Source organism: Trachypithecus francoisi, unplaced genomic scaffold (assembly GCF_009764315.1).
Source record: "Trachypithecus francoisi isolate TF-2019V2 unplaced genomic scaffold, Tfra_2.0 Contig00806, whole genome shotgun sequence".
NCBI classification, from domain to species: domain Eukaryota; kingdom Metazoa; phylum Chordata; class Mammalia; order Primates; family Cercopithecidae; genus Trachypithecus; species Trachypithecus francoisi.
The window spans coordinates 32,088-58,786 of NW_022680913.1; the positions used below are offsets into that span (position 1 = coordinate 32,088).

The 26,699-nt window shown below is 40.5% G+C and overlaps 1 protein-coding gene across 3 annotated transcripts; it reads right to left on the minus strand.

Moving 5' to 3' along the window:
• Positions 1–2,953: 2,953 nt before the first annotated feature.
• Positions 2,954–16,153, minus strand: LOC117089150 (HLA class II histocompatibility antigen, DR beta 5 chain). 3 transcript variants are annotated; one of them, XM_033220031.1, is made up of 6 exons: positions 15,952–16,153; positions 7,700–7,969; positions 5,125–5,406; positions 4,312–4,422; positions 3,813–3,836; positions 2,954–3,508 (listed from the first exon to the last, which is right to left on the minus strand). In XM_033220031.1, the coding sequence occupies exons 1-6, from the start codon at positions 16,049–16,051 to the stop codon at positions 3,495–3,497; spliced, it is 801 nt and encodes a 266-aa protein (XP_033075922.1). In that variant the 5' UTR covers positions 16,052–16,153; the 3' UTR covers positions 2,954–3,494. The 3 variants fall into 3 exon arrangements, with proteins under 3 accessions (XP_033075922.1, XP_033075933.1, XP_033075944.1); XM_033220042.1 differs by having other exon boundaries at positions 5,125–5,401; positions 7,695–7,969; XM_033220053.1 differs by lacking the exon at positions 4,312–4,422.
• Between the last annotated feature and the right edge of the window lie 10,546 nt (positions 16,154–26,699).

Genomic DNA, 26,699 nt, shown 5'->3' on the forward strand with positions numbered 1-26,699 from the left:
CACCCATTAAGTGATCTCTCATCATCCAGAGTGCAAGGGTTGAAACTTGCCTTGGGAAAACTACCCTCATGTTCATGGTATGTCTCCTACCAGATAAGCCTATTTTTGTTCCCTTTTATTGTTGAATGATATTGCTTTTTACGGATGTAGTAGAATTTTGTTTATCCATTTACTAGTTACAGGATATTTGGATTGTTTTCAGTTTGGGCCAACTAAGGCAAAGGCTATTCTGAACACTTGAACACATATCTTTGTGAGGACATGTTTTTATGTCTCTTACATAGATTCCAAGGAGTGAAATTGCGGGGTCATGTGGCAAATATATGTCAAACTTTTAAAGAAATTGCCAAATTTCCAGGTATTCGTAAAATCATACACTCCCACCAGCAACACACAAGGGTTTAGAAAGTCTGTTTGTCTTCAAACATAATTATAATGATGATGATAGTATTAGATATAACATATGTCTTGTTAATTTTATATTTTCTCTTTATGTTTCAATTTTTATCCAACCAGGATCCACTTAGTGAAAAAAAATGAGTTTGGAATAGAGCTTACCAAAAACTGAAACTAAATATCAACTCTTTCTGTTTCTAGTTCTAGACTCTGTTTTACTAGCATATTTAATGAAAAAGAGAATCAGTAATAATGCATTTTTAGGCCAGGTGTGGTGGCTTACACCTGTAATCCCAGCCCTTTGAGAGGCTGAGGCGGTTTGATCACGAGGTCAGGAGATTGAGACCATTCTGGCCAGTATGGTGAACCTCGTCTCTACTAAAAACAACAAACTTAGCTGGACGTGGTGGTGCGCACCTGTAGTCCCACTACTCGGGAGCGTGAGGCAGGAGAATTACTTGAACCTGGGAGGCAGAGGTTGCAGTGAGCCGAGATTGGGCCACTGCACTCCAGCCTGGTGACGAGAGAGAGACTCCATCGCAGAAAAAAAAAAAGAAAAAACGCATTTTTAAAAATAAATGTATAGTATGTTTTAACCATCTTACAGAGCTAGTCATTCCTTACTCTCCTTTTTTTCAAAATTTCCCTGGAAAATGTATTTATCTCATAAAATAACACGTCAGCATACTTGAGTTCTAAAAACAATCCTTTTTGCTTGCTTTTTTTTTTATTGTAATAGATTAATGGCTGACATTTCATACTCTCTCTTTCTCTCTCTCTCTCTATACATGTATTTCATACATATGTATTTCATATATTAAACATATGTATTTCATATATATATACATATATATTTCATATATATATATAATTATAAAACGACCCAAAACCCTGAATCGAGGATGCCTATAGGTCTTAATGTGGAATTTAACTACAAATACTAACAACCTAATGGTACCACAATCTGTCATTTCCCTACCCTGAAATCAATCTCTCCTACTCTATCCACCATTTCTTTACTTTTAAAATGTGTGATTTTGCTCCTTTTCTTCCATGTGCATCAGGCCCACTCTACCATTGAATCCTGGCTTGTCTGAGCCCGTGTGATCCCAGGTCATTCCAATGTGTGAGAAAGTGGGTACTGGGAACATTCTGGAAACAGTTTATTTGCTCCTTATAAAGGCACACAGAAAAAAGTAGTATCCTTTTTCTGCCTTGGGAGTTGCTGTGAAAGAATAAGAGACCTAAAGCTGCTGCAGTGTCCTCTGACCATCGCAGGAAAGCTGACGTGCTGTGTGTTAGAGAGATGAGCTATGAAGTTCCAGGATCGCTGGTGATGCTACTGGCCAGCTGAGTTGAGCAACCCTGGAGACAATCAGCCTTGGATCTATCGGCTATGTGAGGTAATGGGTTTAAAAAAAAAAAAAAGCCTATGTATTAACAAACCTGCATGTTGTGCACATGTACCCTAGAACTTAAAGTATAATAAAAAAAAATTGAAAAAAAAAAAGCCCACTAGATGTGATTTCCTGCTCTTAGCAGCAGAAGGTATCTTCATTGAAATATTCATCTTGGCTGGGTGCGGTGGCTCACGCCTGTAATCCCAGCACTTCGGGAAGCCAAGGCAGGTGGATCACCTGAAGTCAGGAATTTGAGACCAGCCTGGCCAACATGGTGAAACCCATCTCTACTAAAAATACAAAAATTAGCCAGGCGTGGTGGCAGGCACCTGTAATGCCAGCTACTAGGGAGGCTGAGGCAGGAGAATCTCTTGAACCTGGGAGGTGGAGGTTGCAATGAGCCGAGATCACGCCACTACACTCCAGCCTGGAGGATAAGACGGAGACTACGTCTCAAAATAATAATAAAAACAAAATAAAATAAAATAAAATAAATATTCATCCCACAGATTTTCATTCTACCTTAGAATTCCACACCCACAGTCTCATAGAAAATGAGACAAATCATTTCCTCAACTTAGGGAAGAAGCCTATTTATTGCAACTCTGGGATCAAACAGACCAGACATAATTGTCAGCTTATTATATACCTATAGGATTTATAGTCTACAGGATTTCTATGCACTTGTACATACCTGCTATGCATGTACAAGTAACATGTAATATAGCTAAAAACAAAATATGCATAAAATATACATTGAATTTGATTGAAAATAAAATAACAGTTGTCTCTGACAGTAGAGAAATTATGCTCAAATGATTATTACTTTGAAATAAACTTTGGAATGATTATGTACTTTTAGATTGACATATTTGATACTTACTCTCAGATAGAACACAATGGAGAACCTCCATCTTCTAAATTTGTGTTCTCTGAAATCCATACAAATCCTTTGATAATATTGTATTATTGAAGTCTGGAATGAAACATTATATGCTAATTTAGTTATGGATACACGGTATTGTAGAATGGGTTAAGAAAGAATTCTGATTGACTTGCTGGCTGGCTTCCTATCTCATATTGGCCAAGTTGTTTCAGTTGTTATAGTCTGTTCTCAATTTTTATGCACTGCCTTTTTCAACGTTAGGATTACTTTTATTGACAAGTGAAAATTGTATAGTATATTTATGTTGTAGAGCATGCAGTTTTGATATATGCCTATAGTGTGGAATGACTAAATCAAGCTATTTAATATATGCATTACTCATGTACTTATGAAATATAGATAAAAACCATTATGCTATTGAGAAATAATCTTCCCTTTTTCATTTCTTTTTATTTTTTGTCTTTGGAGCCATGTGGAACAGATGATTTTTAACTCCAGGTTTCAGAAAATTTAATAATGTAATACATTTGTGGCACACAGGGGAGTACAGATGCACAGGAGGCCATAGGGTTAGGTAAAGGGGAGCACAACAGTTGAAGATGAGGCACTGCCATCAATGTTGGGACTTCAGGCCAAGGGCAGGAGCTGAGGAGGACATTTTCTCAGGGGGGACATTTTCTGCAGTTGCTGAACCAGTAGCAACCAGGTCCTGAGAAAGCTCTCCCTTGTGGAAGAATAAGAGCCAAGCGGGAAAGCTTTCCATCCTGCAAAGCTGGGGTAGAAGGTTTTCCTTGAATGTGGTCATCGGTACTTCAGCTCAGGAGTCCTGCAGAGACAGAGGAAAGTGTTGTTTTCAGACCTGGCTCTACTAACAGCTTCTTTTCCCCACTTTGAAGGACTCAGATGAGAGCACTGCAGGAAGAAGAAAAACAAGTTCCTAAGTCTCCCTAAGCCAATACTCCTGCAGAGCACAGGCCTTTTCTAAGCGGAGAGGAGGAGTTTTGTGTAAATTGCCTGATCAGGAATTTAGATCCAAAGTCTTTCCTACTATTTCTGTCCCATGGCTTATCACCTCCAGCATCATTTTAGGAAACCGAATCTATTTCTAAAAGAGGATTAAAAGGTATTACCTGTTGGTTGAAGTCCAGCGTGTCCTGGGAAAAAGAGAAAAAGGTACACACTTAAAAGATATGGAAGCAAATCTGTCCTCCATCACAATGTCCCAGTCCCAGATCTCCCAGCTGAGATTCTCTAACACCACAACCCACACCAACCAGGGCAGAGAGGAGCGGAAACAGACCATGTGACCCATGAAGCGTGACATGTCTGTCACAGGATCCAATGTAATCACTTTAGCCCTAGTGGCTCCTCCTAATTTGCTCCAGGATCTCAAACCAAAGGACCCTTAACTAGTTAACCTTCCTCTTGCCTCTGCAGGCCACAAGCTAGTATGCTTTGACATAGTAACCATGCACTGATGATTTCTGGATTATCAGGACATTGGAGGTCATTTGTGGAAAGAAAGGCTTTATCCAGGGCCACTCATATACTGAGAACTAACCTCAGCAAAACCTTATTTCCTCCTCCAGAAAAGCCTGTGGAGAGACTTAGCTCCCAAAGGCTCCTCACCTTTCTGATTCCTGAAGTAGATGAACAGTCCAGCCCCAAGGAAGAGCAGGCCCAGCACAAAGCCCCCGACTCCACTCAGCATCTTGCTCTGTGTGGATTCAGACTGTGCTCCTGAGAGAGGAAGCCAGCTTTAGTGATGTTTATTCCAAATTGAACCTCTTTAATTGAGACCCTAAGATTCAGAGCTTTGAAAATGGGGAAGAATGCTGCCCTACAAGAACTAAAATAACCAGCCATTTCTGGAGAAAAGTAGGATTTCAAATCACACTGAACAGTTACAGGGTTCAGACATCAAACTCATTCAAATATTACAGCCTTGATATAAGGCACAAGTTCAACATCTGATCCACAGAAAGCCTGAGACTCAATGAGGCTAAGTAGTTTGTCTAGAGTGACAGAGTTAATAAAAGGCAGAGCTGAGATCAGACTTCCCTTATGTCAGGTAGGGCCCTATACTTCTCCTCTTCCCAGATCACAACCAATAAACTCAGAGCAACAGCACCAGAAACTCAGTCTCAGACCCAGAGGCAGGGCCTGGAGCCTGGGGAGAGCGGGTGACCCTGACCTGTGACATCGCGGGGAGGTTCAAAAGAGGGACAGCCTCTACTGCCTGGCAGGCTAGACTGCTTCTCCAGGAGGTACAGGTGTTTCTAGAAACACCTACAGGGCTACCCCCAGTGACCTGTGCTAATGGAGATGAGAACATGGAGCAAATGAAAATAGGATGTGGGAGAGGAGAAACCTGACAGCCAGGGATTAGTACAGTCCCCTTCTTGGTGGGTGAGAAATTTATGAAGTCAGAAAGCTGCTCACTCCATTCCACTGTGAGAGGGCTCATCACGCTTGGGTGCTCCACTTGGCAGGTGTAAACCTCTCCACTCCGAGGAACTGTTTCCAGCATCACCAGGGTCTGGAAGGTCCAGTCTCCATTGTGGATCAGGCCTGTGGACACCACCCCAGCCTTCTCTTCCTGACCGTTCCGGAACCACCTGACTTCAATACTGCCTGGATAGAAACCGTTCACAGAGCAGACCAGGAGGTTGTGGTGCTGCAGGGGCTGGGTCTTTGAAGGATACACAGTCACCTTAGGTTGGACTAGGAGAAAAAAACATAGTGGGAATGAGTCAGGAAGACAGAGTGTCTCCTTGTTTGGCTATTTTTCTACTTCTCTGTAAACCCAGGCTCTGGCCTTGACCAGACCTCCAGTATAGCTGGCCATGTGGCCTTACAGTGTCAGCCTGGAATTTAATCTTGATAGTGAGGACCTATTAGATTTGAGAGATGTTGTGAAAAATTATATTTGTTTCTTCATAGCTTGAAATTGGCATGCATTGTCAAACTGTTTACAAATCTTTGAAAGTAAAGAGTATAGTAATTAAAACTGATATCTGAGCCAGGTTGCCTGGTTCAAATCCAAGGGCTGCCTTTTACTGGTTGATCCTGGAAGAGTTTTTCGATTCTTCTGTGTCTCAACTTTGTCACCTACAATGAAGGACAATTATACTAATTTACCTTCTGGGGTTATATGAGGATTAATGCACGTAAAATGTATAAAACAATGACTAAGGATAGCCTTCAATTTATGAGGTCAGAAACTTCTCACTCCATTCCACTGTGAGAGGGCTCATCACACTTGGGTGCTCCACTTGGCACCTATTTATCATCCTTGTACAGCTTGAGAGAAAAATATGATTTAAAACAATGTGAAAAGACAAACGGACTGAGTAGGGTACACGAGGAGACCCAGTATGAATGTTTAGGAATACTACTGCCATGCACTCACACCTTACAATACCACAGAAATTATTCTGCCCCTGGGAAGACAGGACAGACAGAAATGGTTCTCCAGATCTTTAAGTTCCCAGGAAAGCATGAATCCTAAAGCAGAGAGAAGGATTAAGGAAAGTCATTTTAGTTTTGAAAGTTCTTATATTTACATTGAGCTGATCAGTGCATCTCCCGTGCAACACAGCATATTTATTATTAGGCCTATCATTGTAAAATAATTTTTCTTTCCCGAATGACATTTGGATTAAGGCAGGATCTGGGACTCGTTACTTGGGGTGCTTATGCCCAGGAAAATCCCTGACACTAGCAGACTCTCAATAAATGCAATTTTTTTAGAAGTAAGGAGAAACCTAGAGACAACAGTACCACAAAATGGTAGATTTAAGATGGATTGTAAATCATTAATCAAAATTTTGCAATATATTTTATTAAATAAAAATGTTCAAATTCTTAACATGGAAAAAATTTTCAAAATCAACATACCACAAACTGGAGCAAATGCTGAATCAAATATCAAGAAAGTGTTAATAATCTTACAGTACAAAGAACCCACAAAGTCACTGAGAAAAATACTAAACCCTCGAGATATTAGACAGTAGATCATTGTCCATTACCTGCCTAATACGATAGGGAATTCTTAGAGCAGTAATTGTAACTGGCCAATAAATAGGTCAAAATAATTCAAAGGAATTACAAATAAAAAATATAAATTAAAAATTAACCAGAAACATACATTTTCGGCTTTTGGTGAATGTTGTAATAAAGGTCAACAAAGGGGAAAGTGAGGTGAGTTGTGTCACAACTACTACATGTAAAAGAGTAATATGTAACCACTAGAAAACTATTAGCATTATAACAAAAGAGTAACTGTGTTAAAACTTTAATTCAAGAAGTTAGTTTCACAGTCATTTCTACTATATAAAAATATATACACTAAAAAACAAACAAACAAACAAAAAAACCAAAAAAACTAGCAAGAACTTTAGACCTAAAGAAGCTTCAAGGTGCCTCAGAGGTCTCCTCAATTCCTCTAGAAATTATCTAATGCTTTTGCAAACGAACAGCACACACTTTTATTTCAGAGATTACGTGAAGGGTGTGTGCCAGGGACAGTCTGGAACTGGCCTCCTCACATTATCCCAAACCTTCCATACCCCTCAGCTCTCCTCCCCTAAACTTCACCCCAACCACACACCCCTTACATTTCCCTTCCCTGCATCTCTGAAGACCCAGGACAATCAAGGTCTCCTCTCTCTCCAGACCCCTGCACCCACCTCCCTTGTCACCTCCCCACAGAGCCTCCAAGAATAAGAAGAATCCCCCTCCTGCTTCGTCTCCCACAACAGACACACAGACAAATCCACACTCTACACACACGCCTGCGCCCTCAGAACTCCTTGGTCAGGATAGAGAGGATTCTAAATGCTCACAGATGGTGCGCGCGCTCTCTCTCTCTCTCTCTCTCTCGCTCTCGCTCTCGCTCTCTCTCTCTCCTCTCTCTCTCCTCTCTCTCTCTCTCACACACACACACACACACACACACACACACACTCAGATTCCCAGCTCACAGGGACCCAGGCCCCGCCCCCGCCGCGCTCACCTCGCCGCTGCACTGTGAAGCTCTCACCAACCCCGTAGTTGTGTCTGCACACGGTGTCCACCTCGGCCCGCCTCTGCTCCAGGAAGTCCTTCTGGCTGTTCCAGTACTCGGCGTCAGGCCGCCCCAGCTCCGTCACCGCCCGGTACTCCCCCACGTCGCTGTCGTAGCGCAAGTCCTCCTCTTGGTTATGGATATCTCTGTGCAGGTACCGCACCCGCTCCGTCCCGTTGAAGAAATGACACTCAAACTTATCCTGCTTCAAGAAACGTGCTGTGGGGACAGGAACGATCCGGTCACAGGGGCGGCCTCCGGTGAAGACACTGACAGAGACGCCGCCATCCGGGACTACCTGGGCGGGGTGCCAGCACTGGGAACCTTGACTGATCCCAACCACAAACCGACCACGCGCAGCCCAGGGGCTCATCCTCCGTCTTCCTGAGGCGGACAGAGACCAGGGGGACCAAGCAGGAAAACCCCCTCTGATCCCCAGGCTTTTGGGATCCCCTCCCTGCCTCCAGCCTGTTCTGGAGACCTCCAAGCAGGAGCTGGAGGAGGATCCGCCCAGCACCTCAGCCCTCGCCGCCTCCTTCTGGGAGCCTCCATCCCAAAGACACTCTCTGCTCCTTCCTTCATCCCACAGGCTTTACCCGTTCCTTAACACCCACTGCATTCACCCTGTGAACACTTCCTTAGTGATGACCTTGTGCCTGGCCTGAGCTGCCTCTAGGAATCCAAATGAGGGAAAACAGACCTCTCCACTCCGCTGGGGAGCTTAAGAGCAGTGAAAGTGATGACCAAAAACCAAACACACAAGAGCTTAGACAGGAATGAGAAATGTCGAAAGTGTGGAGTTCTAGAACAGAGAATAATAGGATGACCTCAATTACATGAGGGTGCCAGAGAAGGGCCCTCTGAAGAGTGACAGTTCAGATGGGACTTGACAGGTTAAGCAGGTGTGAGCCAGGGGGCGGAGTGGAGCCTGTGTGTTTGTTTGGACAAAATGGGGGAGATACACTTCAGGTTTAGGAAATCTCATGTACAAAAGCTTGAATTGATGAACTTCTTCAAGAACTAGAACAAAGTTCACTAAAGCGGAGAGGCTGAAGGGGAGGAGGGTAAAAGATTAGACTGGAGACATCACAAACACCAGGCATTGAAAAGCCTCTTGGGTGGTGTTAGGATTTGAGATTTATACTAAAGACAATACGAAAGTATCAAAGAATTTTAAGGAAAATAAAACCATGATGCCCGTAATGTCCGCAAACCTTCCTTTGCATTTCTAAATCCACAAGGCTCAGATATTCGGTAAAAGAAATTTGTTCATAAAACTCATTTGGCAAATTTCATCTGATAGAGTAAGCGGTCAAAAGTGTCTCAGAGCTCTTATTGGTGACATGAGCTTCTGCAGTTTCAATACATGTAAACATACATACATATATGTGTGTAAATATACACATATGTAAAACACTATATATTTTTGATGTTTTTGTCTTTATGTTTGATTGAAATGTAAAACCGACAAAAATAACTGAAAAATAATCCTCTGGATAAAAGTGAAATGAATAAATAAAAGCATTTTACATTGTGAATCACATCAAATGTAGAATCACTACAGAACCCTCAGGCATGTTAGTGAAAAATAATTGCAGAGTGACTTATAAGGGCAAGTTGTTGAAAGTTAATAGAGATAGTGCTGATCAACAACTCATGAAAATGTTGAAAAATATTGCATAAGGCAAAAAATAAATATGAAGCTATTAAACTTGCATTGACTAAATGGATTCAACAAGAAAGTGGTTGAATTTATGCAACTGTCTAGTTTTGTATAATGGAACAAGCAAAAATAAACCATAAAAAACTGAATTGGATGCTGAGGGTATAAAAGATGTGAGTCTAGAATTTTCAGAAAGAGCACAGTGTGAATCAGTGCTCTCAGCCTCAGCACTACGGACATTTTGGACCAGATAATTCTTTATTGGTGACGGAGGCTGTTCTGAACATTGTAGGTTCTCTAGCAGTGCCCCTGTCTTCTACTCATTAAATATCAGAAGAAACCCCTGTTGTGACAACCAAAAATTGCTCAAACATTGCCACAGGTTCCCCAAGGGTGATGGGAGGGGGGGCAGGGGTGGTGAACTATCCCTGGGTAAGCACCACGGGTGTGAACCATCTGAAAAAATCTGTGTTGAACCAGCCACTAGTAGTTATGGAGCAGCTGAGAATTACATTGAAAAATATCTGTGAATATCTTGGTCCTATATAAAACAAATGTTTCATAGAATTCTGGTCCCAATACAGTGCTATCTTTCCAGAAAATGAACTTGTTGAGAACCAAGTTTTACTGATTTCCTTGCATTACCAACCATCACCAAATCATATCATTTATCTTTCATATCGTCTTCTTTCTTAATTTCTGTGCCACTGGTCCACTAATTACATGTGGTAGTGAATCACAACCACAGCTATTTTGTTCCCATTTAATGTCCCAACTTACTCATGTCTTTCAGTCTCCTACTCCCAACAATAGTAGCAGACATCAAATAACAGCCTTGGCCAGAGGTAGAACTCTTGGTTTTGTAGTCAAGTCCCCTCAGAAAGGGAGAAACCAAGAAAATGACATTCTCATACTGACGGTTTACAAAACATAAGCATGTCCCCAGACTGTGTGTAGAGACCTTCACAAAGCTCCCTTTGCCCTTTAGAAATGATGCAGAGAGGTGTGCACCCTGGATCAAATGATGTCTATCTTTTTATCCCTAAATTATCTATGCACTTTCTTTACAGAGAGAACTTTAAAAAATAAACATTTGTCAAGTCACTGTCACTGTGGCTTGCATGGTTAGCACTGTAATCCATGTCCATGTGTCCCACCTAGGGTTGACAGATTGGGCAAATAAAACCAGAGGATGCCCAGCTACATCTGGATTTCCAATAAATTATGGTTGTGTATCTGAAATTCTGATTTAACTAGGAACCTGTATGTTATCTGACAACCCTAGCCCAACTTGCTAGCCAACCCTCAGAAGAAGGAATGATTTAATACTTACTCGTGTTCTTCAACACATGCCTATGATAGACATATAGAACTTTTAAAATGATAAATGCAAAATGAATGAAAGTTCCTCCTATACATTGGAACTAGAAGCCCTTGCATCTCTGCCTCCACTCTAAGAAAGAACCTGGTACATATGAATATTAGAAATTTTGTCAATAATTCAGACACAATCAAATCACTACTCACTAATGACAGAAAAACTCTCATATTCTAGAATCTGAAAATATGAATTGAAATATGACCTCTTTTAAATGGGTCAATTTTTGCCAACCATAAGCCTATTTGTAATCTATCAAATGTATTTTATAATAATCCTCACAGGATTGTTTGTAAGTATGAAATTTAATAATGAGTCTTCTTAGCAGTGATCACATATAAACACTCACATGTATTCCCATTTTAATTTTCTGATCCCTATAACTGGAGCTCACATTATTTTTTCCATTCCATGATTCTAAAGCAATTACTATCTTCATTATGATTTTGCAATTGTCTTCCATTCTTCTATTAGTTTCATAAAGAATTGTCATTCTGAAAACATAGGGCAGGAACACTGGTTTATGTCTAATAAAGCAGTATACCTGAACAAATCTCACACAAAAGGCATCTGCTGACATAGAAGAAATGGACACTCTACATGCTCAGATTTAAACTGTAATCTGATTTCTAGCACCAAATTTGTGATACTAGGTTTTCCTTATAACCTTTCAATTTTAGATTCCAGAGATGTATATGTTTTTAAATACCACAGATACAACAGGATCCTTATTGAAATTGAATACTGAAATTCATAGGCCTGGTACACAGTCACTGCAAAATGCTACATGGCATATACTGATGGCGACTGGATTCATTTTATTCATTACTCCATTCTCGTGACCTGGAGTAGTAACCGGTATATTCAAAGTCACTAATAAATATCGGCTGTGTGAAATATTGGCTGTGTGACCTTTTGCATGAGCAGTCACCACTGCACACAGGGACCCTCTAGTATTTCCCTGCTAATCATGACTGAGCATCTCTGCTTCACAGGTCCTCCTGCTTCTCTTCAGCCTCTTTAGCCTTTTCATTTCAATCCAGCTGGCTCCCTAAACCCAGAGCACAGTCCTTCCTGAAGCTCACTACTCAAAACAGTCAACCTTAACCTCATCCTCACTTCTACTCGCTCTTCAAAGGGTCTAATCCATTTTCCTACCTGGATACTCCACTGAGTGCAAATATCAACTCCACCAATCCTAGCAGTTTCTCCTCTCTCACATTCTCACTTCCCCCTCCTCTTAGTGGTACTCATCACAATTGGTCTCTCTCGTCTCCTTGGAAAAAAGTCTGTTTTCCTTGACTTACACATATGATGTAATCTTGTTTTATTTTCCAACATCCCTGGGTCTTTCTCAGTCCCCTTTGCTGGCCTGTGCCCTTTTCTTTTTTCTCCAGACAACCTATCTCCCTATGTACCTCTTCCACTCCCTGGAATTTAACATAGAACACGTATTGATGCCGCCAACATAAATACCTCCAACCCTGGCCTCACCATGAGTCTCCTTTTTTTTTTTTGAGATGTAGTCTTGCTCTGTCACCCAGGCTGGAGTGCAGTGGTGCAATCTTGGCTCAATGCAAGCTCCATCTCTGAGGTTCACGCCATTCTCCTGCCTCAGCCTCCCAAGTAGCTGGGACTACAGGCTCCTGCCACCACTCCCGGCTAATTTTTTGTATTTTTAGTAAAGACGGAGTTTTGCCGTGTTGGCCAGGATGGTCTTGATCTCCTGACCTTGTGATACTCCCACTTCGGCCTCCCAAAGTGCTGGGATTTCAGCCGTGAGCCACCGTGCCCGGCCCACCATAAGTCTCTTAAATGCCATTGACCTTCTGATTGCTCCACACAAATGTCAATAAATTATCTGAAACTTAAACAAAACTTTTATTTCCAACCACCTACTTCAAATCATTTCCTCTCACAGTTTTCCCTATCTCAATAAACAATACCACCACCCACTAATTTGTCAAAATAAAATCCTTAGGACTAAGCTTGATTTTTCTACCCCTTTTACAGTACCCATTAACAAGGTAAGCAAAATCCACTTTATCTTTTTCACTGTCTTTATCACTAGTGAACTCCATGAAGCCACAAGCCTGTTTTCCCTGAGGATTCCCTGCTGTGCTCCTAAATAGTCTTCCTAACCACTTGTCAACCCCAACAATCCAATCCCCACAGAGTAGCTAGAATTAGTTTTAAAAATTCAATATAGGCCGGGCACAGTGGCTCATGCCTGTAATCCCAGCACATTGGGAGGCTGAGCAGGCAGATCATGAGGTCAAGAGATCAAGACCATCTTGCCCAACATGATGAAACCCTGTCTCTACTAAAAATACAAAATTACCTGGGCGTGGTGGTGCACTCCTGTAATCCCAGCTACTTGGGAGGCTGAGGCAGGAGAATCACTTGAACCCAGAAGGCAGAAGTTGCAGTGAGCCGAGATTGTGCCACTGCACTCCAGCCTGGTGACAGAGCAAGACTACATCTCAAAAAAAAAAAAAAGAAAAGAAAAAAAAAAAAAAAAAAGAAAAAAAAAGAATATAAATTGACTCTCCTTGTAACCATCCAGGAACTTCCCATATCTATTTAAATAAAATTGAGGCCATGCACAGTGGCTCACGCCTGTAATCCAGGCACTTTGGGAGTCTCAGATGGGCAGATTACCTGAGGTCGGGAGTTGAAGACCAGCCTGGCCAACATGATGAAACTCTGTCTCTACTAAAAATACAAAAAAAAAAAAAAAAAATTAGCTGGGCATGGTGGTGGGTACCTGTAATCCCAGCTACTTGGGAGACTGAGGCAGGAGAATCACTTGAACCCGGGAGGCAGAGGTTGCAGTGAGCTGAGACCATGCCATTGCACTCCAGCCTGGGCAACAAGAATGAACCTCCCTCTCAAAAACAAATAAGATTAAATATATAAATTAACTAAATAAAATAAAATTCAATTTCTTACCATGGACATCAGAGCCTAATATGATGAGATTCCTGACTTCCTCTCTGCATCCTACGTCATCTTCTGCCACTGCGTTTCCTTGCTTGCTCACTTCAGTCCCTCTTGCCTTCTTTCTGTCCCCGCACATAATTTCCCACACCAGGCTTCCCTTGCAATTCTGTCTCCCTGGAACTTTCGCCCTTAGATCTTCACATGACTGTCTACTTATTTTGTTGTCTCAACTGGATGTCACTTTCTCAAGTAGAGCTCTCTACATATATGAACTAAAGTTGGGTGAATCCATGTCTCTCTTTTCTACAAACCTGATGTCTTTTCTTCAGTGCACTGTGACTCTCTGAAATTTTCTTGTTTGTTAAATGCTTATTGCGTTAATGTCTATTTCCTCTGCTGTTGTGTGACTTCCATGAGAGTAGGGACCCTTTCTATTTCACTCAAATAGAATGATTTGAACCTAGAAGGGAGCCCAGTACACAGTAGCTGCTGAGAAAAATAAGTGTGGTTTCCATGAATAAACCAGGCTACGGGAACTGATCACTGTGTGGATCCTGGAAAGCCAGAAGGGGCTCAAGCTCCAGCACTCTTTCATTTTGATGTCACACTAGACCCCTTTTCCTCCCGTGAGAAATACAGGCAAACTTCTTCTTTCCCATCCTTCCAGTTGGAAGAAGAATTCACAGATAAAGAAACAGTGATTTAAGAAAAAGGAAATTTTTAAATTAAGATTCATTGCTTGGGCAATGAATTCACCGGGCCTGGGCGTGGCAGCTCACGCCTATAATCCTAGCACGTCATGGGGGCAAGGCAGGAGGATTGCTTGAGTCCAGGAGTTTAAGACCACCCTGGGCAAAACAGCAAAAATCTCATCTCCACAAAATTAGTTGGGCTTGTAGTCTCTGTTACTCTGGAGGCTGAGGAGGAAGGATCGCTCGAGTGTTGGAGGCAGGGGTTGCAGTGAGCCTAGATTGGATCACTGCATTACAGCCTGGGTGACAGGCTTCCCCCCCAACCCCCCACCCCCCCAAAAAAAAATCTCTCTTTCATTGGATCTCCTAGTGCTAAGGGTCTGTGCAAGCTTTAGGGATATCTGGATATGATGACAACATAGCTGGGGAAAAATAGAAAGAAACTGGAGGGAGAGGTAAGCAGACATGGCTAATTAAGGAAAGCTGAGGGCATGATGGGTCAACCTATGAAATTTAGGACAAGACACCAGTAAGACAATGAGTTCCCAAGACTTGATCATTAACTTTCAGCCCTATGAGATGTGAACAATGTCCACATTCTCTCCTTAACCCCACACAGAGCATATAGTTTGAACCTTATCAAATTTCTGATATTTGACAATTTTTGACTTACCAAAATTGAATTTCATATAATTTGCCTTATGTTAGTTGAATCTCTTCCTGTCATGTCTAGTCAGAGCATGTAGGAGATGTAGGAGAAAATAGTATAGAAAGGTTAAAAAAGATTCATAATAAACTCTAACCTGGGCCAGGTTTTTAGAGGATGCCTTAAGTTCTTTAGGCATCAAAGAATACCTCATAGATGCTCTTTAACTGTAGGATGACTCAAAGTACTAAAGATCTCAGCTTCAGCTCCAAGGATTTTTCCCCATAAGAAAGAAAGAGCACTAAGCATAACTTCTGTCAGAGACCTTGCACACATTACAGGGATACAGGCTTTATGAACATTGGAGTTCAGAAAAACAAGAAAGGAGATAATGGGGAGGCCAATGGGTCCATCCTCACATATGAGGAAGAGGGGCCAATATCACAGGTTCTGTCAAAGGCATAACACAGGATTGTCTAGGAGAGACACTTTGAATTCCCTGACTCCCACAAAAATTTCAGGAAAAACCTCCTTTTGTCTGACAGGTCAACATAATAAAGGGAAGTGCTGTATGGGGAATTTATTTTAGCATCTTTATTTTTAAATCCTCTAAGGACCCTGAGGACATGTGATGCGAAGGTTATATTGGTGGAGATGTGAGAAGAAATGGCCTGTATGGAGGCCCCTTACACAGTCTCATGGAGATGGCAAGTAGCCAAGCTCCTTTTGTGGTGGAAATATTTGGGATCCAATGATAAAGATGGGCAATCTCTGAAGAAAACATCACAGTTTCTTAAGGGACATGGTCTGGGACAATGTTAACAAAACTCCCTATTTTCCCCACCCCATAGTAGCTCAGAACCCACAATGTGCACTTATGTCGGGTGTCCCCAGCCAAAGCCAGTGGGGAGCTCAGCACCATCAGTGTCACTATCAGAGCTGCCATGCAGGACCCTCCAGGGAGCTTTAGACACACCATGCTGGAGAACAGGACAGGACCAGGGGCCAGAGGAGCAGACAAGTCTCACTCAGGGAGAACTATGACCCCCTTCTACCCATATTCCAAATTATAGGGAGGAACTTACTGATTTCCTTGCTCCTGGATTGGGTAATCTCGTGTTGGAGAACCAATCAGCATCTGAGTTCAATAGCATCATCAGTCGCTGGTCAGAGATGCTGTATGAAGGTCCTCTTCTGAAACAATTTCCTTCTTTAAAGGATTGTTTTAATTTAGTACCTGAAAGATTTGAAGCAGTTGTGTGTAAAACACTTTAACTGGGGCGCTATTTTTAGCCAGCTCTGTGCTGGTCAGTGATGTGTTCACAAGTTTGAGCCTTGTAAGAGCATTCATTTCCCACTTGACAACAGAAGTATTTGCAGGAGTGAGTGTGTGAGTGTGTTTAGGAGTAAAGGAGATGGAGGGAACATGGTTGCAAATCAGGAGACTTTTAATCTGGTCCTTATTGCACCATATCTTAATGTTGTAGGTTTGGGAAAATTACTTCATGTCTCACAGTTGACATGAAGGCACTGCGATCTTTCAGGTCTTTCAATACTGGAAAATGCTGTGATTCTGTGGACGCTTCAAGGAGCAGCAGCCCCGGGTATCTGATGATATGACAGAATGACAACTGTTGACTAGAGAGCTTAATCTATACCTATTCACAGGTAGAGATGTCTCTAATAAGTTAAGGAAATTGAAAGTTAGTTAATAATTTAATCTGAGTAAAAAGGGTTTTTTCAAGTGTGTCTCCTGATGCTGCCCCCAAGTTTAGTGGCACCTCCAGAACACACACAGGCAAGGGGCTTGCAGGGGCCACCTATGTGCAATGGAGGGTCTGAAGGTGCCTTTGTATAGCACTTACCCTAACAATGTGATAAGGTCAACTGTGCAATCAGAGTATTCAGGGGGCTGAGAGATTGATCAAGGACTCAAAGTCAGCTCTCGACAGAACTACTCTGTATCAAAATAATTAATATTTTATGTGAAGAGTGTTCAATCCCTCTTTCCTGGTTCCCATTAGGACTTCCTCATTTGATTGAGGCTATGGCCCTTTACTATTCCACTTCTGTTGTTTTATCATACGGGAATATATAAGAAGACTTTGCTGGCAGGACACGGTGGGTGATGCCTATAATCCCAGCCCTTTGGGAGACCGAGGTAGGCAGATCACTTGAGGTCAGGAGTTCGAGACCAGCCTGGCCAACATGGTGAAACCTCGTCTCTACTTTAAAAAATACAAAAATCAGCTGGGCACGGTGGTGCATGCCTGTAATCCCAGCTACTCGGGAGGCTGAGGCACGAGAATTGCTTGATTCCCAGGAGGCAGAGGTTGCAGTGAGTCAGGAGCACACCACTGCACTCCAGTCTGGTCAATAGAGTGAGACTCAATTTCAAAAAAAAAAAAAAGACTTTGCTAACTAATATGTTACAGAATGTTCAGGAAACAGAACCCTAGGGAAAATCTATGAATTACACCAGTTGATGTAATATGTAATTTAAACATATAATTCTACATTCAGATAGTTATTATGCTTTATATTTATATAAATGTAGCATCTAAGATTCAGAATGGACTTCAAAGTGCAACTATACAGATAAAGTTCTGCATTAATTCACACCCTACCACAGTTACTACAGGCACTCAATCCTTATGTACCTTAGTGTTTCTAGGGATGGGATACTCACCATGCTGCAATAAAATGACTAAAATTTCTTGAGCAATTTTTGAGCATTTTGCTTTGCACTCAGATTGTACCAAGAGCTTTCCATACATCATATTTTTATTCAATTCTCACATTAGCTGAGTGAGGGAAATAAATACCCTTTTCATCCCTACAAGTGGAAGAATAAAATGATGGAGATTAAACAACTTTTGCAAGGATGCAAGGCTAGTAAATAGTAACTCGGCCGCCCAAAGTGCTGGGATTACAGGCGTGAGTCACCCGCATCTGGCCAGCAAAGTCATCTTATATCTTTCCTTACAATAAAAACAAGAGAAATGGAATAGTAAAGGGTCATAACCTCTAACAATGAGGAAATCACAATGGGAACCAGGAGTAAGAGATTGAACACTCTTCACATAAAACATTAATTATTTTAAGTCAGAGTTGTTCTGTCAACTCTATTAAACCAAGTTGTTATATATGTGATTCCAAACCTCTCAAGCTCTGCTGTTGTTTTATACTACCTCACAGTCAATTTCTAAAGAGAATAATGTCCCTTATACTCAAATTATTTTTATCACTTTAATTCATGGCTGTGCAAATCAGCAAGACTACTTCTTTTAATGAATGGCAACATTTTATAGACTTTGGGGTAGATACTGTGTAGCAATTCTAGTTCCTTCAAAAGATTCCCCTCATCACCATGGTTACTCTCCTCTGGAAATGACAAAATTTGCCTTTATATTACATAAGGATATCTGTAGCTCCTGCACAAATCTCCTTCTTAATAAAGACAACAACAGCCTCAACATTCCTAACTCCATTCTATTACTCTCAATCATCATTTCCAATTTCTTAGCATGAAGTAGTGCAAGTTTGATCACTTCAGAATAGAATAAAAATAGTATCTCGTTTACTTTGGAAAAATATATTTCTGTTAATGTGGAAAGTTAAAGATTTCTTGGAGAGGTTGGGTGGAAGTCACTATTGTCCCTGGATTTGAGAATAACAGTGTTCCTACGCTACAGTGATACTTCAGTACTATTGACTATTGTGCAACTGCACCCAGGAGAATATCACATTTAATTTGATAATAGGAAATTATAATTTACTAATTAACTAATTGTGATGTAGTAATTTAGGAAAGGAAGCTAAGGTTCACCTTAGCATTACAGGATAAAAGCGGAGGCAAAAATAAGTAATTCTACTTCGAGAATGTACTAAAATATAGTTAAAGAGAAACTTTCAAAACTTGTTTATATAAATTTGACACACTATAAATCATACAAATTTATATTTAAAAAGATGACCAATGGCAATGAACTAAATTCTGTATGTTTTAAACATTTATGAGTAACAAAGATGTTGTCTTAGTTCATTTGTGCTGTAATAAAATACAGTAGACTGGATAATTTATAAAGAACACACGGAAGCTGAGAAGTCCAAGATTAAGGCACCAGCAGTCTCAATGTCTGGCAAAGGGCGTGGTCTCCACTTCCAAGATGGCGCCTTGCATCCTCCAGAGGGAATGAACGCTGTGTACTCACATGGTAGAAGGTGGAAGGGCAAGAGGCTAAAAACCGTGTGAAGCATTTTTTACAAGGGCCTTAATCCCATTCATGAGTGAGGAGCCCTGCCTGAATTTTAAAGGGGACACGCCTGAACTACAACAGATGTGCTTCTTTAAATTATGTATCTTACACTTTCCTTCAATATTCAATATAAGGATGGTTCAGGCTAAACAATGTAGCAACTGTCACCAAACCATCAATCACACAGGTGATCTCTAGGCTGAACTTTTACACTGAAAACAAGAGAAGAATCCTCTCAACTCTGCTGTGTGTGAGGTGTCAAATATGTGAGCTTATTTCCTGAGGAAATGGCAATTAAATTGGTTTCTGGAAGAAAGTGGTTTTCAGTGTGGAAGTTCCATGGTCTCTGGCCTTGATACGTAAAACCATAGGTTTGGTTTTAGGGGAAATAAATCCCAACATTCCCAGGACTAAACAGGTAAAATCAGAAGCACAGACTTCTGTTGAACAACAAGCATGTTGACAGTGGTAGGATTACAGAATGTCTTGAGTCCTACCGATTGTCACAGAATGGGACTCACTTGTAGTAAGCCTGAAAGCTTGCAATGCATTTTGGAAAAATAGGCTCTTTTGGCTCTCAGCAAGCCTTAGTTATCATAGAATGCCTGCCACTTGTCCAAGTAGTCTCAAAATGTTCTCATGAGTTTTCAGAAAGCAACCACCACTAATCTGGAATTTAAAGTAAAAAGCAGGTTACTAATCCTTATATCTAAAGAAAAGATGATAATAACAAAAAATAGGCAAACAGAACTAGTTTCTTCTTAGCATGGAAGATATATATCCTGAACAGAAAACTGTGCCATTTAAAGGCTTATTAGTATTCATCACACTTGACAGGACCCTTTCCAGTAAGATCTCAGCAATGTCCTCCATTAAGGAACTTTGGTAGTGCCAATCATTACACCATGACAGTATCTAGGTCAGTTGGCAGGACTTCTTCAATTTTCAGATGTCACTCTTTGACTCAGCTGTTTCATAACAAAATGCTTGCCATTGTGTAGTTATAGAGAGAACAACTAGAATCCCCATAGGCCTTTGTACTAATATTGTAAGTACAAAGAATTTTCTTTTTATTTCTCTTTCTAGATCTTATGTTAATTGTGCTGTGGTAAGTATCCACCTATCTATCCAGTCCAAAATAGGCCTGATTATTTTTCAAAATTTCATTTTGGTGCTCCACTAGCCCACTCTCCAGTGACTGCAGTGTGGACAGTGAAGAAATTGATGAACCTGTTGAACTGTACCAATGTCTTTGCAATCTGCCCTGTAAAGTGTGTGCCTGGCTTGTTGCTTATTTTACTTAAAATAAATAATAAAATCTTTTAACAGTTATTTTTCTAATAGTTCATCCTTGTAGACAATTTATTATCTTGAAAAAGTAAACTTACTAGTACTTACTTATGTTAACATTTTACCTAAATAAAATCAACTTATATATGTGCAAAAGAATTAACTATTCCTTTTGTCATGACATCTCTTCCTACCCTGTGTGCCTGTCAAACAAAACAACTCTCAGTATCTTCCAGCAATTTTGAGAAAAATAAAGCATAAGAACCACACTAATGTTATTACTGTGGTTCATGCTATTGCTAGCATCCCTATTTTGGTCATGTGTTCATTCAAGGATTATACCAGCAAGATAAAGGTGTAAAGCTTGGTACTATTATGTATCCATCTAGAGATGCTAAAGATGATCTGGGTGCAAACAAAACCCTGTCAGTATCCATAGTTCAGTTTTTGGATTTGACCTTAAGGAGGTATCTAGTTAATAGTTAGAATAAGAAAAAAAGTACCAGCTAATAAAAAATAATCTAAGCCATAGCCTTATTATTAACCAGAGGAAAATACTTTATAATAACCACAACAGAAGATAATATAAGGATTATTAGAAATTTTTAAGTTTTTCCAGAAGTGAGGAATTGTTATTGCTATTACAAGTTCTAAAGCTATGAAAAACAAAAAAGCGTAACAAGAATCAGTTCTAAAAGCAATTGGTTCTGCCATTGAGGCAAAATACATAGGTCTGGGTTATTTTCTCTCCAGAACAGGAGTTAAACACTAAATTCTTTTTCTTTTCTCTTCTTTTTTTTTTTTTTTTTTTTTTGAGACGGAGTCTCGCTCTGTTGCCAAGTTGGAGTGCAGTGGCATGATCTTGTCTAACTGCAACCTCTGCCTCCTGGGTTCAAGCAATTCTCCTGCCTCAGCCTCCCGAGTAGCTGGGACTACAGGTGCACATCACCACGCCCAGCTAATTTTTGTATTTTTAGTGAGACAGGGTTTCACCATGTTGGCTAGAATGATTTTGATCTCTTGACCTTGTGATCTGCCCACCTCAGCCTCCAAAAGTGATAGGATTATGGGTGTGAGCCACCATGCCCAGCCTACTAAATTATTTTAACTGTCAACGTTTCCTTCAGTGGTATTGCTGATACTAATTGCAATATCATTAATATTGACCATTTTTTTTCACTTATAGACTTACAGCCATGACCTAGATAGTGTCATGGTGCAAAGACTGTCTCCACCCAAAGTTCCTCAATGGAGGACATTCCTGAAATCTTACTGGAGAGGGTCCTATCAACTCTGATGAATACTAATATGGCTTTTAAATGGCACAGTCTTCTGTTGAGGATACATACCTTCCATGGTAAGAAGAAATTGATACTGTTTATCCATTTATTGTAATTATTTTTCCTTAGTAACTTTACACCATCAGAAACCAATTTGTGTTCCCATATGGGCAATTGATTGGAGTGTTTATGTAAATAGACTCGACCTAATTCCTTCCAAAGGGCCCACCTTCTTATCCTATATATTGGGGCTTAGGATTTAACATATGATTAGGAGGGAACACAAACATTTAGTCTATAACATCTTTTTTGGAGACATATCTGTTCAAGTCCTTTGCCCATTTTTTAATCAAGTTATTTGTTTGTTTGGTTGTTTGTTTTGCTCTTGAGGTGTATGAGTTCCTTATATATTTTTGAAATTAGCCCCTTATCAAATATATGGTTTGCAAATATTTTCTTCCAGTCTGAAGGTTATCTTTTAAATCTGTTTATTGTTTTATTTGCTATGCAAAAGCTTTTTAGTTTGACTTATGCTGAGTGAAATAAGCCAGATACAGAAAGACAAATATTGCATAATTCCTCTTATATGAGGTAACTAAAATAGTAAAGCTCATAGAAGCAGAGAATGCAATAGTAGTTAACAAGAGTGGGGGCTGGGGAAATGGAGAGTTGTCATTAAAATGGTATAAAGTGTTAGTTATGCTGGATGAATACGTTCTAAGATCTGCTATTTAACATAGTGCCTATAGTTAACAAAATAATATTGCGCACTTCAAAATTTGTTTAGACTTGTTTTGTGGCCTAACATCTAATCTCTCCTGGAGAAAGTTCAATCTGTGCTTGAGAAGGATGTGCATTATATCTAAAATATGCTAAAAAAATTCACCAAAATGCTATTAGAATAAATGAATACAGTAAAGTTGCAGCATATAAAATCAACACACAAAAATCAGTAGTATTTCTATACACTAACAATGAATTATTCAAAAAAGAAATCAAGAAAACAATCCCATTTACAACATCTACAAACAATATAAAATTCATATGGAACTACACAAAAAGCCTGAATAGCTAAGACAATCTTGAGCAAAAAGAGCAAAACTGGAGACATTACACCACTTGACTTCAAACTATATTACAAAGCTATAGTACTTAAAACAGCATGGCCAGGCACGGTGGCTCACGCCTGTAATCCCAGCACCTTGGGAGGCTGAGGCAGGTGGATCATGAGGTAGGACTTCAAGACCAGCCTGACCAAGATGACGAAACCCCATCTCTACTAAAAATACAAAAATTAGCCAGGCATGGTGGCAGTCGCCTGTAATTCCAGCTACTCAGGAGGATGAGGAAGAGAACTGCTTGAACCTGGGAGGTGGAGGTTGCTGTGAGCCGAGATTGCGCCACTGCACTCCAGCCTGGGCGACAGAGCGAGACTCTGTCTCAAAACAATAACAACAACAACAGCAACAACAATAACAACAACAACAACAAACCCAGCAAGGTACTGGCATAAAAGTAGACACACCAGCTGATGAAACAGAATAGAGAGCTCAGAAATGAATCTACTTATTTATGACCAAGTTATTTTCAATAAAGTTACCAGGAACACACAATGGGAAAAGGACAATCTCTTCAATTAACAGTGCTGAGAAAACTGAATATTCACATGCAGAAGAATAAAATTGGATCTTTATCTCACATCATATACAAAAATCAACTAAAAATGGATTGGAGACTTAAATATAAGACCTGAAACTGTAAAAATACTAGAAGAAAACAAAGAGAAACTATACAACATTGGTCTGGACATGATTTTTATTTTATTTAACCCCAAATCTCAGGCAACAAAATAAAAAATAGGGAAGTGGGATTACATCACATTAAAAAGCTTCTGCCAACAAAGAAAACAACAGAACAAAGAGACAACCTATTGGTTGGGAGAAAATATTTTCAAGCAATACATCTGATGAAGGGTTAACATCCAAAATGTATTAGGAACTCTCAATAGCAAATAATAATAATAATAATAATAATAATATAATAATAATAATAATATTTTAAAATAAACAAAGAATATGAATAAACATTTCTCAAAAGAAGATATTTAAGTGACCAACAGGCATGTGAAAAATTGCTTAACATTGGCTGGGGGCAGTGACGCCTGTAATCCTAGCACTTTGGGAGACTGAGGCGGGTAGATCACGAGGTCAAGAGATTGAGACCATCCTAGCTAACACAGTGAAACCCTGTCTCTACTAAAAATACAAAAATCAGCTCGGCATGGTGGCACATGCGTGTAGTCCCAGCTACTTGGGAGGCAGAGGCAGGAAAATTACTTGGGCCGGAGGCAGAGCTTGCAGTGAGCTGAGATCGTACCATTGCACTCCAGCCTGGGCGACGGAGCAAGACTCTGTTAAAGAAAGAAAAAGAAAGAAAGAAAGAGAGAGAGAGAGGGAGGGAGGGAGGGAGGGAGGGAGGGAGGGTGGGAGGGAGGGAAGGAAGGATGGTTAACATCAGTAATCATTAGGGAAATGCAAATTAAAGCCACAACGAGATATCACCTCACACCAGAAAGATGGTTCTTATTGAAAAGGTAAAAGATAAGCATTAGTGAGGGTGTGGAGAAAAAGGAACACTTGGCCAGGTGCAGTGGCTCACGCCTGTAATCCTAGCACTTTGGGAGGCCGAGGTGGGCAGATTGCCTGAGCTCAGGAGATCGAGACCAGCCTGGGCAACATGGTGAAACCCTGTCTCTACTAAAAAGTACAAAAAAAGAAGAAAAAATTAGCTAGGCGTGGCAGCGCATGCCTGTAGTCCCAGTTATTTGGGAAGCTGAGGCAGGAGAATAGCTTGAACCTGGGAGGCAGAAGTTTCAGTGAGCCGAGATTGCACCATTGTGCTCCAGCCTGGGTGACAAGTGAGACTCCATCTCAAAAAAAAAGAAAGAAAGAAAAAGAAAAGGGAACACTCGTACACTGTTGGTGGGAATGTAAATTAGTACAGGCTTTATAAAAAACTGGTGGAAGTTCTTGAAAAAGTTAAAAGTAGAACTACCATATGATTCAGCAATCCCACTTCTAGATGCATGAACTATGGACTTAAAATCAGTATGTTGAAGAGATATCTGCATTCTCATGTTCATTGCAGTGTTGCTTACAATAGCCAAGATATGGAATCAACCTAAGTGTCCATCAACTGACACATTTTTTAACGTGGTATATATACAGAATATATTCTGTATAACAGAATTACATAGAGCCTTTAAAAAAAAAAAAGGCTCGGCCGGCGCGGTGGCTCAAGCCGGTAATCCCAGCACTTTGGGAGGCCGAGACGGGCGGATCACGAGGTCAGGAGATCGAGACCATCCTGGCTAACACGGTGAAACCCCGTCTCTACTAAAAATACAAAAACTAGTCGGGCGAGGTGGCGGGCGCCTGTAGTCCCAGCTACTAGGGAGGCTGAGGCAGGAGAATGGCGTAAACCCAGGAGGCGGAGCTTGCAGTGAGCTGAGATCCGGCCACTGCACTCCAGTCCGGGCGACAGAGCAAGACTCTGCCTCAAAAAAAAAAAAAAAAAAAAAGGCTCTTCTGCCATGCGTAACAACATAAAGGAACCTAGAGGACATTATGCTAAGTGAAATAAGCCAGACGTTTCTAAGTGAAATAAGACAACTGCATATTCACATTTATATGTGTAATCAAAAACAATCAATTCATAGAAGCAGAGAGTAGAATAGTGATTATCAGAGGCTGCAGATCGGGGGGAACAGGAAGATGTTAGTCAGCGTATAAAGTAGCAGACAGACAGGAGGAATAAATGAAAGTTTTTAAGGTGATGATATATTAATCAGTTTGAGTCAACTACTCCACATTGTGTATATATATCATAACATTACTTTGTACCCCATAATTATATGCAATTATAGTTTGTCAAAAAATAAAATAAAAATTACAATAACTTAAAAAATCATAGGATGGAACAAAGTTCTTATATTTATGGGAGGATCAGGATAATCTTCAAATACCTTCTAGAGATATAGTTGAGGTGAGACATGTACTGAAAGCAAAAATGGAGGCTGGGAACTAAAAACTGGGCATTTGCTGTGCATGTGTCTATTCACCAATCATGCCAATCGACGCTTCTCTCATTGCCTCCCACCCGAATACAGAGAGTGCATCTGTATTGTGACCTGAGAAGTGGGTATAAAAAGTAGGGCTACCCTGACATTTATTCACCAATATCCATGAATAAATAAATATATATACATAAATTTATAGATATATACATCCATACTTACAGAAACAATTTTTAAAGTGTACATTTTTACTTCAAGAGAACTAAGAATATTTTTGTAGATATTAGGGCAGATAAAAGATGATAGATACAGAAAAGGGAAATGGGAAGGAAACATTTCTGTAAGTGCAAGTGTCTGAGAGAAGGAGTGGGAGCTGGGGGGAAGCTGAGAATTGTGTTTTGTGACAAAGAGCATGCTTCGTGGACAGTAGCACATGTAAGTTGCAAAAGGACAATAAGACATGGAGAATCAGCCAGGATGGCGCTCCAGCCAGGGTTACCAGTGTCTAGACAGAAAGCAAAGTAATAGCTCGGCAGCAGCATTGAATGGGAACAGTGAATAGTGTGAAAATAATGAGAAAATATTGGGGCAAGGCCACTGATTCCCACAGGATGTTCTAGTAAAGCTCTTGACTAGGCCTCCAAATTAAACACATGGCTGAGGCTAGCCCTTTCTCACTCAATGGACTCCAGCATTTGGTGAGGATATGAGGAAATGAGAAAT

Excerpts from the sequence above, each read along its gene's own strand:
- LOC117089150 (XM_033220031.1), bottom strand. The coding sequence starts at position 16,051 with ATGGTGTGTCTAAAGCTCCCTGGAGGGTCCTGCATGGCAGCTCTGATA. Across the intron at positions 4,423-5,124 it reads CCCTCTCACAGTGGAATGGA|GAGCACAGTCTGAATCCACA; the intron begins GTGAGCAGCTTT and ends TTCCTCTCTCAG. Across the intron at positions 3,837-4,311 it reads CTACTTCAGGAATCAGAAAG|GACACGCTGGACTTCAACCA; the intron begins GTGAGGAGCCTT and ends TCTTTTTCCCAG.